This window comes from Symsagittifera roscoffensis, chromosome 1, assembly GCF_963678635.1.
Source record: "Symsagittifera roscoffensis chromosome 1, txSymRosc1.1, whole genome shotgun sequence".
NCBI lineage: Eukaryota > Metazoa > Xenacoelomorpha > Acoela > Convolutidae > Symsagittifera > Symsagittifera roscoffensis.
The window spans coordinates 75,089,261-75,104,312 of record NC_087062.1 but is presented as its reverse complement, the minus strand read 5'-3'; the positions used below and the strand labels follow the sequence as shown (position 1 = coordinate 75,104,312).

Below are 15,052 nucleotides of genomic sequence, written 5' to 3'. Positions count from 1 at the left end.
AAACGCTCAAAAACCGCGCAAGATTTGAACGGTTTTGAGCGGTTTATCTAAAAAAAACGCTCAAAAACCGCTCAAATCTTAGTTTCAACAATGGAAAAATTGCAAACTTGGTTCGAGAAATTCGGCTATAATTTTCAGCAGCTTGTCCAAATCTCGGCAAATCAGTCGATACCTAAGTCAAGCGGGAATACTTTCGGCTGCTAAAGTTTACCTGGACTGATAATACTTAGAGAAAAACGTATTTGAAATGACAAAATTGTAAAATTAGAAATTGTACGGTGGATCTGCTCTTGGACCGTTATGCTGTTTTACCGGCAATAAAAAATACAAGAAAACACACGTGCGCTTTTTAACTTATGTTACGTCTGCTGAGACTGCTCTTTTTAACATATGTTTAACCATTGAGCCACCCGCAGCTTATGTATGACCGCAACAATGAGCTCCAATTTTGAATCTAATTATGACGAGAACAACAAACTTCTGCTTCGATCGGACACAATACCAAGAGAGGCATCGGCTCATTTCCAGTTCCCTCACCTTCCTGCTTGAAAACTATTTCAAAGGCGGTCTTGTTTCAGATATAACGGCCCCAAGTGGAGATGCAGGCTCTTTTTCTTTTTCCGCCCACCTGCGAATTTTCTCAAGTATGTGTTTTTCTGTTCACGTTGTCCAATTGTTACAAAAATTTAGCGTGCGAACTAATTTGGCTCTGAAAAAGATTTTGTAAAACCCTCTTTTTGCCAATAAATGGATGCTTATGTGAGATGGGTGATCAAAGAGCTAAAATGCACATTACTTTGCAATACACTTGTATCATTTTTTTGATTAATTTCAAAACAAAAAAGATTTGAGAATTATATCCATTTTTTGGGTTTTTATCCAAGTTTGAGCTGTATAAAACAGAACACATAAAAATTTAGATTCGGTATATGATAATATTTATGCAAATCTGTGAGGGATGGACGGGGAAAGATGGATAGAACACAAATCATATATCTAACTTTTTCAGATTAGGTATAGGTTTTTTTTGTACAAATCTGTGAAGCATTGGTATTGAGGGGGGAGGGGGGTAACTGGGAACGTGCTGTCTTTAAGGCGCCCTACTACTGCTTCGAATTCATCACCTACGACACAAAGCGAAGTTTCAACCTGTTTTACGAGCAATTTTTTCCCAAGCTTTCCCGCCTCTTCGCTCTGGGACTAAACCGGTCCTTATTCTTCACAAATGCGTCCAAGCAGCCTCTGGATCTGAAGTGCAGTTTTTTCGAGAAAAGGTTCTGGTGGGATTTCAACTATGACAAAATGGAGAGGTGTGGGGGCCAGCAGGAACTATTATTCGGAAAAGGCAAAAGAATAGGCCTTTTCAAGGTACCATTTTGCTTTCTGTAAGCTTTCCAAAAAAGAGCACGCCTTAAAATAGAGCAAGCGAGCAGGCTTACAACAGCCTAATTATGCTTGATTTAGGAAACTTAATTTTGAGCTAGTAACATTCGTTTTTTTCGAGTTTTTTAGCGCTTTATTCGGAACCAAAAACTTTTTGTTTTTCTAGCTATTTTTCTACAAAATTGTTTTTTCCAGTTTGCGTATTATTCTATGACCGTCGAATCGGAATTTTAATTATACGTCAGATCTTTTTATTACTCTACGCAGAAAAAAAACACAAATTCGAAAAAACACCTTGCTTGTTTTGGCTCTTTTTCCCACCTCACTCAAACATGAATTTTATGGTCTAACGAGTGGTTTTACAAGGTTAATTATGAAGACCAAATATGTTTGGCCCAGCCTAATTAGTTCGCATGTCAATTTTCATAACAATCGGACAATGTTAAAATTTGCAAGTGGGGGAAAAAGAAAAAGAGCCCTTGTTTTTAGTTTTCCGCGCAAAAACAGGTAACACGTGAAATTATCAGATTGTGTCGAGTGGCGTATTATATTAAAGCCCTTTCAGTCCTGATTCGAACGACATACAATTTTTGAAATTTGGAGAAAAATCTGTTTGAAATTTTAAAATTTGGGTCTAATAGCGAGCTAATAATGTGAGCGTGCAGGCTTACAATAGCTAATTTAAGCTTATTTTAAGCCGTGATATTTTAATTTTACTCAAGTAAAGTTCGTTTTTGGAGTTTTGAAGCGCCATTTGGGAAGCAAAAATTTCAAAAATTCAAAAAAAAATCTGCCAAAAAATTAGAAAAAAATTGAACTACACTAATTTTTTTAAATATTTTTTCAAGACTATCGTCGAGACGTTCTGCGTTACTTGCGCAGTAACCAGCTATCCTTGTTGTTATACGATACAAATATATAAGCTATACAAGTACGAGGACATTTTGTCTCCATATACAACCCATTAAAGTAATTTATACATAGTAAAATTGATATATGTTTACAAAAAACACATATGGACGGGGGATGGGCGCAATAAAAGAGCCCAATTTTTTATCAATTCCATGATAATTTTTATGTTTATGTCTCAGTTGGCCTTTTCCTCTTTAAACTCAACTGAAGTTGACAGTCTGGTACCGGGATTGAGAGCACTTGCTGTGACCGGGAACGAACGAGTACTCCTCATTTTCAACTCTTCTTCTGGCAACTTGGAGGACATCAAAGATAGATTGAAACCTCTGCTGGCTCATCCAAACAGCATTGGATGTGCCATATATGGAAGGCTGGATGATCTGCACCCAGAAAACCACTCTGAATCGTAAGTACCTATTTACTCTTTTTTTTGGGCTTTTTTCCAGTTTCTCAACAACAAAAACTGTCTCAAATTTGTTTTAAGTAATTTACATGCAAGCACATAAAATCATCAAAAGTCTTCAAATAAGCTTTCGCAAATCAATTTTTAGAAAAAAAACCAAGCGTGAAAGTGTCTTTTTTTTGCTTTTTTTGTCTCTCGTAATTCAATTTTCAAATTTATTTCTACATTGCCATTAAGTGATTGAAATTTGCCTGATCCTAAAATCAGTTTTTCAGAATACTTCATTATTACCTTGAGCAAAACATATCCTTTAACAATCATAGCGTCCTAAATCAATAAGAAAAATTTGGAAAAAGGGAAAAGAAGAAAAATTACTAGTTGATAAAATGAAAGTCTGATGATGCACCACAAAAAACTTCTTGTTTTTGCCGAAAAACAATGAATGGGACAATTTAAAACTTATTTATTTTAACTACAAAATCGAGTGTTCTAATGCAAACTTTGCATGTATTGGAACACCTCTCGCTATACTTCTCTTTATTGAATTTTTTTGTTGCTTTTACTTAGTTTTTGATTTTTGTTTAACTTCAGATGTGATTTCACTCCGTATGATCTGCACAGAAATTTTACCAACTCGTGAATACATATTTTTCTTAGTAAAAGTTGTCTTGTTGTCTTACCTGTTTAATTGATTCTTTTTCTTACTGTATGTTGTTTTTATGAGACCTTTCAGCAGCATATTCGGGTTATGCAATTTTGGATTATCACTTAATGCGGAAACAAGAACTCTATTATGTAAAATTAGCCGAACAAAAAGTTTATGTGCAAAAAGAAGCTGTTTTTTGGTCAAAGTCTATGAAAAAGCTTACAGTACCTCTATTTTTTTTTCAGAATACGTAAATTTTCATCAATAAATATTCGAAGATGTTTGAAAAATAAAGTTTTCTCTACTTTTTGCCCTGAGTTGTTTTATCTGTAGAAAATTCAACAGCTGAGTTTTTGTTTATCCAGTGTTCAGTGTTACTTTTTTTAATAATCATAATAATAATAAATAATAAACTGTTTCCAAACGATATCAAGTTACAAAGTTGTTCATAAAAATTTATAAATACAAATTAGCATCGTTTGGGAGAACACCATTAAGCCAACAAGTCCCGTTTTCAGGTGTCTCATTAAGCGGAGAACAAAAAAAGTACATAAATTTTTTGATCCAATGCAATGGATTTTCCACCGGTAACCATTTTTTAAACGTAAAACCTCTTTATTCGCACCTTTAAACCATTTTCTATTAAAAAAAATTAATTTAGTTTTCCCAGGTAGTTTTTTCTACCCATAACTTAGAAACCAACAGAAACACGTTCTACTTATTGATTAATAAAAAGTCTCAAAGCATGCCCAGTAAAATTGTATTTCCCAGAATGTAATTATCTAAAAACTTATGATTAAAACTATTTAATTGAAACCGAGAAGCCCCTTTCAAGAAATTGACCAAGGCGGGAAAAAATTTATTACAAAGTTGAACATTTTTCTAATTTTAGGTGTAATCGATCCTCTGTTGAGTTTATTTCTGTTTATAGCTAACTTTTGATTTGTTTTTTGCTTTGAAAATATTATGTTCAATTCTTGTTTAGTAATAGAATATCTCAAGGTTTCAACTTGACACTCTTTTCGAATAATTTTTCTGGTTAATTTCAGAAGTTCGTAAGCAAAAAGTTCTCTTTCGATATATATTTTATTATCATGCATTATTTCAGTAATTGAATCCATCCTGTGATTATGAAAAAATTATTCTGGTTAGCCTTCTGATTTTCATTTCCAGTTCTAACAGTTTGGTTTTGTCGGTTTTTGCATAAACTAAAACTCCATATTGGATGATTGGTTGCACGTAACTTTTATACGCAAATATTAATTGCCGTCCAGTTAGAAACTTTCTCAATTGAAAAAACACATAACAGAATTGCAAAACTTTGTTCTTTACCTTATCAATACGCTGATGAAAATTCAATTTACAGTCAAGGAGAATTCCAAGATATTTAAAACATTCAACATTTTTTATTTGGGTTTCATTTAAAAAAGAATTTACTGGTCGTTCTTCAGTTTTCGTGCTCCGACAGTATATCATGGTCTTGGTGTTTTTGACATTCAGTGTCAATTTGTTCTTGTCTAACCAATCATTTACTTCAAGCAAAGCTGATCTATGTGCAAAAGCAATATACTTTTTGTTGTTTGTGGATTTCAGAACAGTGTCATCAGCATACAAAAGTACCCCTGTGTTTTTTGTGGCTATTTGTAGATCGTTTATGCATAATATGAGCAAAAGTGGGCCAAGGATAGATGCTTGAGGTACACCAAAAGATACCAGTTTAAGTTCGGTCTTAAAAGAGTTAGTTTCAATGTACTGATAGCGATTGTCAAGGTAAGATTCCAAGAGAATTAAGACAGGCCCTCTGAATCCCATTTGTTCCAATTTTTTTTAACAGATTAGAGTGATCAACTGTGCCAAAAGCCTTTGTTAGATCTAGAAACGTATTCTGAACAGTTAGTTTTTTGTTCGTTAGCGATGTTGAAACTTCTTCCAACAATTTAAGGATACTTTGGTTTTTTTTTTTGGTGTCCTGCTTTTAGACTATTTTATGAGAACGTTATCTGAATAACTGTATCATCCACATAAAAAAAACAACATGCAAAATGCACATTCTAGTAAAGCATGAGAGCCTTCAAAGTTTTGTAACGCTACAATTATCTTCTCATTACTCAGTAAAACTGATGCTGATATTTGCCTGGGCACGGGGGACGGCAGAAGATCCAAAATCTGTAGCCGCTTCCTCAAGCATTTTTTTGTGATAATGATCAAAGCCGCATCAGTGAACTTTGGGCTCTATCAAGCTGTTTAAAGCTGAATTCTGATCGGCTTACCCAGGGGAGTATCTACGATTTTTCTCGAGGGGGAGCGGATTTTTTTGAATGAAGTGAAAATTTTTGAAAAATTGGACAAAAAAAGGCGTCTTGAAGCACTTTTTCGAAAATTTTGACCAAAATTTTGCATTTTTTCGGCGCACCTACCTACTCAAAATTACTTTATTGGCGCTGAAGGCGCCCTTAGAAAAAATTTAGGGTCCGTCACCAAAAATGGATATCTCAAAATAGTACAAAGGGGGACTGTTTGGGTCGGCAGGGGGTTGAATCCCTAAGGGGAGGAGAGCATCCGCCATCCCTCGCCCCTGGGCATGCCCCTTTTGACTATTTACTTTGTCCTACGGCATGAGTGAGTCCTTCTGCCGAACAGGCCAGCGAGGATGTTTTTACAGATTCACCGCGAACAGTATATTTGTTCTTTTTCCAATTCCAATTTTTTCAAAATTTGTGTTTTAATAGCTGTTTTAAGCGAGCTATTGTTCCAAGTTCGAAAAAAATGAGGAATATATATGCTTGGAGTGTTTTTTATTCAGACTAATTTCCCCCAAAAAAAAAACATTTGCTGAGTGAGAGGATCAAAAGCGACATTTGGTCGGAAGCGACAGTCGCAGTTTTTCAAATAACTGGCAACTCTCGCCCTAGGCTATTGTTCGGACCAGCCGACAAGTTGTTACAGTAGGTTGAGTGTTATACACTAATTCATTGTTTCATCCTCTCGTGCTGAATGCACCCAGCCCAGAAAGTGAAGCAAAAAAACTAGTTGTAGATCTTAACTAGATGCACAAACGCGGTTCTCCGCGAAGAGCTGAACAGCTAGTGTTGGTCCTTTCCCTTGTATGTGAATCGTAGTTGTCGCACTCTACGATTGTTAGTTTTTCTAATTATTAATAGTTGTGGCTTTCGACCGGTTGTCGCTTTCAATGACGAATATTTTGCATTGAGCATTTCTTAGTACAACGTGAAATCAAACGTTTCTCAGAAATGAAAACTAACTTCGAAAACAGGAATTTGACCGTTTTAGCGACGCTGGTTGGGTGGTGGAAGTTCTCTTCTCCAAAGGCGGAATTGTGGGATGTGGAAAAGCACTGATGGCCTTGAAGAAAGGGGGATCGAACGGGGGCAAAAACGCAGTTCAATGGGGAGTGTTCAATGAAGAGAGATTTCTGCCGGTGGAATATCAATGTGACATGCGATATCCTTCCATAATAGGAAGGCTACATGGCTACTAAGAGACAAAGAATTCAAAATATGTCGTAAAGTCTTAAAATTAGATTAATGAGATTTCGAAGTTTTTGCTGTGGTTTAAAAGAAAACATTTTGTTCGTTTTATAATAACAAGCAAATGTAAAAACATCAGTTTAATCAGATTATTTAGTAGCGGATTTTCACGGGGGGGGGGGGGGGGGGGGGGGATGGTGGCGCCTTCCTTCCCCGAGGATTTCGACCGCCTGACTACCCAAAGGTACTACCTTTAAAACCTCAATTTTTGGCTGGCTGACCCTACAATTTTTCTAAAGGCGCTTTAGGCGCCAATATATACTTCTTTGAGGAGCGTGCGCCAAAAAGAAACAAAATTTTTGGTTAGAATTGTCCAAAAAGCACCTGAAAGCCTCTTTGGCCTTCAAGAAGTCGCCTGCTGCGCGAATAATGCGGTCAAAATAGGGTCTTTTATTTGCTTTGGGAAGCTCGGAAAAGCAACTTGATCGACCTAAAAAGCAGGTCGACAAATTTTTTGAAATATTTTTCGAATTTATGTCCTCGAGAAAGCCCTAGATCGCCCCTGAGATAAATATTGAAAGCTGATTGGGGATTATCTCCTCGCCCTGATTTAACTTCATCCGAAAAACGAAAAGATTCAGGCCAGTGTTTCTCAGCACTGAAAAGTTTTGTTAAGTTCAAATGTTTTTTGAGTTTTTGAGGTACCCGAGACTTTGTTTTTGAGTCTTTGAAGTACCTAAAATCGTGCTTTAATTGTTTGTTGAGCCTTTGTGGTAGTAAAAACGCAAATTTTTGAGTGTTTTTTGTGCCTTTGTGGTACCTGAAATCGCGCTGAAAAAGCAAGCTATACACATAAATTCATTTCCACTCCACAAGTAATCGGCACAACAACCTACGCAAAATTTTACCCATGTAAGTTTCCAGATACTGCTAGTTGAAAAATTGATCTGTTTTTTAACGGATCTGCGTAGCGAAATATTAATCGATAGAAAAATTGATCTGTTTTTTAGCGGATCTGCGTTGCGAATTATAAATCAATATATTAATTAATTCTTAGGATATTTTTTATATATTAGAGACTCCATATAGTTTATTATACATCGATAGTGGGGAAAAATATATTAGTTTGATAGATAAATCCAGACCTGTATATAAAGAAAGATAAGCAACCCAAAAACCAGAATTGAAGAACCTATTCTGAGTTTTCAGCTTGAATTACATCAACTGCAACTTCCAGTTTCTCGACGCCTTCCAGAACATTCTCCTCAAAGTCATCAGTCGAGCCTGACAAATCGGTTGCGTAATCGATTATATCATAACACAGAGCTTTGATCTCCTCTTTGGTATCTTTTGCGTCTCGTTGCGACTCGTAAGTTGACTGATTGTCTTCTTCCACCATGTTAAACATGTCTCGGCCAGCCGTTATGATGTTCTCGGCATTCTCCAGAAACGACTCGGAAATATCTGCGAAGTCTTTGGCCGAGCAGTCGAGAAGGCAGTCGAGGTCTTTCACGTCGTCCTTTGTATCATCAACCGAGCTTGGCTCAGTTAATTCTGTTTCGATTATTGCTAATTTGTCTCGAATCTGATCGTCGCTTTTGTTGTTTTTCTCAATGCAATCATCTGCCAAATTGATTATTCCTGTAGCCTATTCCAAAACAGAGGAGTTTGGTACAAGTATGATATTTGGGTCTCTAAAATATAGTCGGGTTCCTTGAGAAAAAATATTTAGCTTTTCGGAACACTTTTTGCATTCGTTGACTTGAATTTTTGAGCTTTTTCTTGAAAATATGGACATATTTATCTTTCATACTTGCTTTTTTCTTAGACCCAACTATCAATCGTACTTTTACCGATGTTTTTATGTTTAAACGTATTTTGATCACAAAAAGGCCGTTTCAGTTAGCTGTCTGTACGTCGGTCTCATTACCTATTTTCGATCAGATAGGATTGTGCTGCTGCATAGTCCAATATTGCATCAAATTCGTTCTCTTATTGCTCTGACCCTTCGAAAAATATGGAGGAACTTTGTATTCGGGTGTGTTTTAGTTTTGTACTTTTTCTCTTTTTTCCACAAAAATCAGGTCACACAAATAATCATTTGAATGGGTAGAGTGATAAGCAAAAATAAAGCCCTTTCATTCGTGATTCGAACGACATTAAAATTTTTATTACGTTTTCGAAGTATCGAGAAAACTGGTTTAACTTTTTTGATTTTGATTTCAATGTTGCGAGTGAGCAGGCTAACAATAGCGTAATTATGCTTAATTAGGGCCCTGAAAACTTAATTTTTAGCTATTTAAATTAATTTTTGAAGTTTTGAGGGCCATTTTTGGAACCAAAAACTCGAAAAAAAATTCTATATTTTTTCTGCAGAAAAATCGTGAATTTTTTTCCTTTTTTTTGATTTTTTGCTCTTCTAGTCAATTACAACAAAATCTTGTGTTTAATTTGCCTATATTATTATGACTGTCTAAAATGCTTAAAATACAGTCTAGCGTCAGGTCCCTTTATCACGCCACGCAAAAAAAAAAACTTTTGGATCATTCTGTGCTACTTGCACACTAATAGGCTAACCTTGCTTTTTTTCGTATATAAATGGTAAAATATCTGTTTTGCGAGGTCGGAACTGAGATCAGAAAGCAAGTCTCTCTGCTTAGAACTTTATAATACTAACAAGAATAGCCCGTTGCTGTACAGCAAGCACAGAATGTTAGGATGTTTTATTAGGATCTTTTCTTCTCATTCAAATGTCTTAAGCGAGGTGTGATGAAAGAACTATATAAACGTGTAGAACAACAGTAATATAAGGATAATCGACAACAGTTGTCCTCAAAAAATGAACAACCTTTCCTTATGTTTTTTGCACAATGATTTTTTCAACTTTTTTAAGAAAGCTGTTACAGCCAATGAAGCGCTAAATGATATTATTTTTCGTAAGTAATATTAACTTTTTTGCCGAAAAGTTTCTTTTTTTATGAGTGTTCGAATTTAGACTCGCATGAGATGAGACTCGCTTAAGTCGATCAAAATTTGACGAAAACTCAAAAGATTCAGGCCGGTTTTTCTCAACACTGGGATCATTTCTAGAATATTCCACAATTTTGTTCAACCCATCCCTATAACTATTTGTGGTAGCCTAAAATGAAAAAAAACTAAAACACACCCAAATAAACATGGTTTCTTTTCATTTTCAAAGGTTGTAGCTATGGGTCTTGTTAGATGGATCATGATTGACAAGTTCAAACATTTTATCTGACAATATTTTCAGTAAAATTTGATATGGAGCAAAAAGCCAAAATTACAAAATTTTTAAAGCCAAAATTTACAGAGCTTGCGTTACAGTATGAAATCTTTTTTTTCCAACCTAAGTCGCAAATATTGTTACGACGCAAATATTGTTGCGACAAAATATGTTCAATTTGATCAATATCCAGCTATTAAGTACAGCCAATGTTGAGGATATTAAGACAGACTATTACATTACAAATAGAACTTTAGCTTCAAGGTATCATGGACCTGTAGAGTAGAGGTAGGTAAGGAGACCCGCTATAAAAGAAGAGGATTCGAACCCTGCATGGTCGGCTGTTTTTAAGGATTTTTTTGTATACTAGTTAAAATACGTCCGCTCTACAATTTGAGGCATGTTAGCTGGGAATTTTGTAGGCTCAAAGTTGTTTTACTCACTCAGTTTTTCCCAGTAGCGTTATTGGTCATATTTTGCATGTGCATGCGATGTGCAGCTTTCTTTCTGTGTAAAAATATTAAATCAGTTTACAGACGACATTAATAGCAAAACAAAATTTTCATGAAAATATTTTTGTACTGTGCCTAAAGCTAGAACTGATTTTCTCAAAAATCGCAGATTCATAAACTATGCTTCAATTTTGAAAAAGCAATATATTTTAGTCAATTAGGTGGAATTTGAAACAAACTGCAAAAAAAATCGTGAGATTATCTAAACGATCTGATTTGAAGATGGATTTTTGCTTGCATTATTCTTATAGCAGTAGAAAAGACGTCAACCATATTTAACATTCAACAAAAAACCAGTTAGTCTTAGAAAAACTTATTGGAAGTGTGTGGTTGTATGTTAAAATTTTTATCTGCATATATTTTGTCTTGATTTGGCTTTTTATCTTTTCGTAATTTTTTTAGTCTAATTTCATTAATTATTCCCTCCATAGCAAAAAGGAGTGAACGTTTGACTAGCATAAAAAACAACGGGCAAAAATACTGAAAATGTATCAATGAGCCCATTTCTTTTAAATTTTGGTTTAATGTTTCGTAAGAGATGCGAACAACTATAGTCAGATGTTAAGACATTTTTTTGAAATACCAGTATCTGAGAAGTATAAGCAAGTCGAAAAGTGAGTCATGTGAATGAAATGTGCATGATTTTGTTAACTGTGACATAATTGTTAAATAACTATTATGCAAGAGCTACGTATTTTCCGCTGATTTAAATGGTAGCTGGTTTGTCTACCACTGTCTGAATCTGTAACCTGTGAGATGATGTAGTCGATGGACACGTGTACTTCAGGGGTGACCAAGGGACTGGTGATGGTGATCTCGTCGTAGCCATCACTCGCCTGCAGCACGATCTCCTCTGCCTTCTTCTTCACCTATCACATCACCAGAAAAAGTATATGCTGGAGAAAGAAAGTAACGCAACCAAACAGTTTGTTAGGACTTTTCAAATTTCTTTGAAGAGAGCCTTTAAACATGAAATCTTTTCTATATATAAGTTTAAAAAAAACAAATTTGACCATAACTGAAAATGTTCGATCACATATAGTTTGCAAAAAATTAACTTTTAAGACGTTGAAACTTGATTCAGATAACAAATTGGTGGAATTTGTTAGTCTAAGGTGAGTTTTTGTGCACAGTAGTGCAAAAAAGTTTGAAAAAGTGTAGCTTACAGCTACAAATCAAAATGTCAAAAAAGGTAGTTTTTCAGAAATGAAAATAGTGCTTTGGGTTTAATTTTATCTTTTCGTACCAAAAAAAAACCTTTTTACTTGGGATGAACAATTGCCTCAATCAAAGCCAAATTAATAGCTACTACCCTAAAGATAACTGAAAAAGATTTTTGTACTATAGGAAATGTTTTTTTTTCAACTTAACTCGATGCGTTACTTCTTTCAGCAGTATATTATAGTTTTGCATGAAAAGCAAACTGAGCGTGTCAGAAAACTCACCTTGCCATGAAGTGTTGTCTTTCATGATTTACAGTCTCTTATAAGCTTTACAACCTCAAAAAAATTTGGTTTTTCTTTTTTTTTTCGTTTTCGAGGTGTCATCATAAGCAAACATTGGCGCGGTAGATATCCTAACTAATGAGTTATTGTCATCAACTTAGGCCCAATGCAAAACCCTTTATCGTTGCAAAAATGACCACATGTGATACACTTTTTAATTTTAAGCCCAAAACATCAATATCTTTCAAACTTTATTGCTGGTTTGAGTGCCGAAAAATGACTGGTAAAAAAACCCCCAACACAGATACTCCGTCACTTTCTTCGAAAGTCGGAACAACTAGATTGCCTTTACGCAACTAAAACCGATTTTTGAGTCGGACTTTATCACTGATCGCGCTTTAAGACCAACATTTGTTGCGTTTTGAGTATGCAAAAAAGGCCTGAACATTTCGAACCCCAAAATGTGCAAAAACTTGTCATAGAAAAAAAACTCATTCTTACATGCTCACCGAGATTTGGAACAATTATCAAAAAAAATTGCCACCATATTTATGAACAAAAAAAACTTGCCCGCAAAGAATCTTTTTTGTTGTTATCTTTATCTTTATGTGCCTTTGAAAGTCTATGGAAATTCGTTTTGTAGCGCATTTCTCAAACTTCTTTGTTCTGACTTATATTATCTTACAAGTGCTAAGGAACTTTGATTTGGGCGCTCAAAACAATTACGGTTTTTTCAGAAACCTTTTAATGTAGGCAGATGGATTACCTTGTCACAAAGTCGTGTTCTCTCGTCTCGTTCTTTTTCTGACTCGTAAGCTATCTCGACCGAGGCATCCTCGGCATCTTCGATCACAATATCCATTGAAGTGCTCTCACAAATGATGGGAGCTAACGACAACACAGCCACGACGAATAGGGCTAGTCTAAAAGACATCTCTGAAACACAAAACTAGGACACTAGAATTCTGGCTCGCTTGATACAATACATCAAAATTGAAGGATAAACTACAGTTTCAAGAAGCTTTTGCTTTTTGATTACTTATTTCTGTGGAAAAAAATGAAGTATATCTGATAAATATATGAGGCAAATTTCAATACAAAAGTATGGGTATTTTCGAAATCTCCTAAAACCGCTTGCTATAATTGTGTCATTCTGCTTAAAATATACGCTGAAATACTTACTTCAAAATCAAGCAGATGACTTATTTTTTCCTTGAGCACTTCGTTTTTATATAATTGCTTTGGAAATGACTATGTGGAAGTTTGGTGTTTATATATGAATTATGGAATCCAAACAAGAAACAAATTGCGTCTTAGAAATGGATCAGCGATCACAAGGACTTGAATCTTCAGCATCTCATTCTCATAACATTTTTTATAACTTTTGTGGTCATTTTAGATACATTTTTCACTACAGCATAACTACACATCAATTAACCATGTTTACATAACACGAAAACTATAGAAAGTGGAGATCCCTGGAAAGTCGACAGCCTGTTGTGATGGAAAATGCCCTGTCCCAGTGTTTTTCGATCTACAAACATATAGCGAACTGTTATTGTGTTTATTTGCCATTTAAGCTATACTTAAACATTGACTACCTTACTGTATATAAACCAATGGAAACAAGAATAATATTTGGAAAAAAAGTATGTGCGTATGGCTGCCCGGACTGACGTTCATTTAAGAAAAAAACCTATCATGCAATTTCATATATAATGAGATCTATGGAAAAAAAAACTATAAAAACGATTACCATAAAAAGAAACTTTATGACCCGCATTATTTCAATCGAAGTTTTTGAAATTTATATCAAATGATTTTAAAACTCAAACAAAACAAAATTGTGGCACTTTTTGTTATATCAGAAGAACATTGGCAACAAAAAATAGTTTGTCACATAATTTTCATTCCAGAAAAAGAAATGATATCCATTTTTTCACATAGTAAATGTAAAATTTTTTTGCCCGTTGATTTTTTTTCCCGTTTTTTATTGTCAACTCGCTTCTATGCTCAATTAAAAATTTAACGAAAAAAAAAATTTTGCCTAAAAATTTGATATGTATTTGTCTATAAGACAGTCCAGGCTGAATTTTCTACCAAAAAACAAATCCAGAAAACTTAAGCAAAAATTGTCAGACGCAATATAAAAAAACCGATGATCAAGATGATCAAACGTTTTTTACTGTCTTTATATGCTAAGACTAACCTAGATCTGTCAGACAAAAGGCAATATTTTTCAACCACTGAGTTTCGCTGAACAAAAACCAATTTTTTTTTAAAAAGTTTCGAACAAAAAAGGATTATCATACATTTTCATAGCATGGAAAAACTGCGTGTCATACAGCTTTATAGTATTCTTTTGTGTATGCAATTTTCATAAAAGTTTTATTGAAAAAAAGTATGGCAAAAACCATGTTATTTCTTTACAGATTGAAAAAAAATTGCTTACTTTGCTTTTTTTGTACTTTCTTATGAAACTGTAGAAATTACAGTGAATTAATCATCGAGTATACGCTCCTCAGGTGTTTTTTGTTCAAAACAAGAGTTAGCTCTTTACTTCACGCGCTTCGCAAACTTCTCGAAAATTTTATCGCATCATAACTGTCTGAAAATTTTTCAAGCCGCCATCGATACTACTCTTAGTAGGCTTGGCTAAGTAGGCATGGCGGCAAAAATCAGAGAAAATGGCATCTGATTTATCAAGATATTACTTAAGTAGGGACAAAATTTTAGTGCCATTGTACACTCTAGACCAAGCGGCACTGAAAACAGAGAAAATTTTCATCTCCACAAGTAATGTCAACTTAAACATTGTCAAAGATATCATGTCTATGTGAAAATCTTGAAATAAAAGTTTTAAAAAGAAAAATAAGGAGCTCCACTTGCCCACATTCTTCAATCTCAAGACTCTTCTTTCGCTTAGGCGCTAGAATCACCGCATTACTACCCTGAAGCTTAACCGTTTATCACCGAACAACCACAGAGCCATAATAAATTGCTTGCAAGCTGAGGCCTT

The 15,052-nt window shown here is 34.7% G+C and overlaps 2 protein-coding genes across 2 annotated transcripts; one reads left to right on the top strand and one right to left on the bottom strand.

Annotated features, from left to right (window-relative positions):
* The first annotated feature begins 331 nt into the window (after nucleotides 1–331).
* LOC134857030 (uncharacterized) lies at nucleotides 332–6,946 on the top strand. Its single transcript, XM_063873360.1, has 4 exons — nucleotides 332–510; nucleotides 1,096–1,368; nucleotides 2,475–2,701; nucleotides 6,636–6,946. The coding sequence occupies exons 1-4, from the start codon at nucleotides 424–426 to the stop codon at nucleotides 6,841–6,843; spliced, it is 795 nt and encodes a 264-aa protein (XP_063729430.1). The 5' UTR covers nucleotides 332–423; the 3' UTR covers nucleotides 6,844–6,946.
* Nucleotides 6,947–7,890: 944 nt separating this feature from the next.
* On the bottom strand, nucleotides 7,891–13,345 carry LOC134857029 (uncharacterized). The gene is made up of 4 exons (XM_063873359.1): nucleotides 13,216–13,345; nucleotides 12,800–12,969; nucleotides 11,338–11,457; nucleotides 7,891–8,480 (listed from the first exon to the last, which is right to left on the bottom strand). Exons 2-4 carry the CDS (start codon nucleotides 12,965–12,967, stop codon nucleotides 8,025–8,027), a joined length of 744 nt encoding a protein of 247 aa, XP_063729429.1. The 5' UTR covers nucleotides 12,968–12,969; nucleotides 13,216–13,345; the 3' UTR covers nucleotides 7,891–8,024.
* Nucleotides 13,346–15,052: the final 1,707 nt, after the last annotated feature.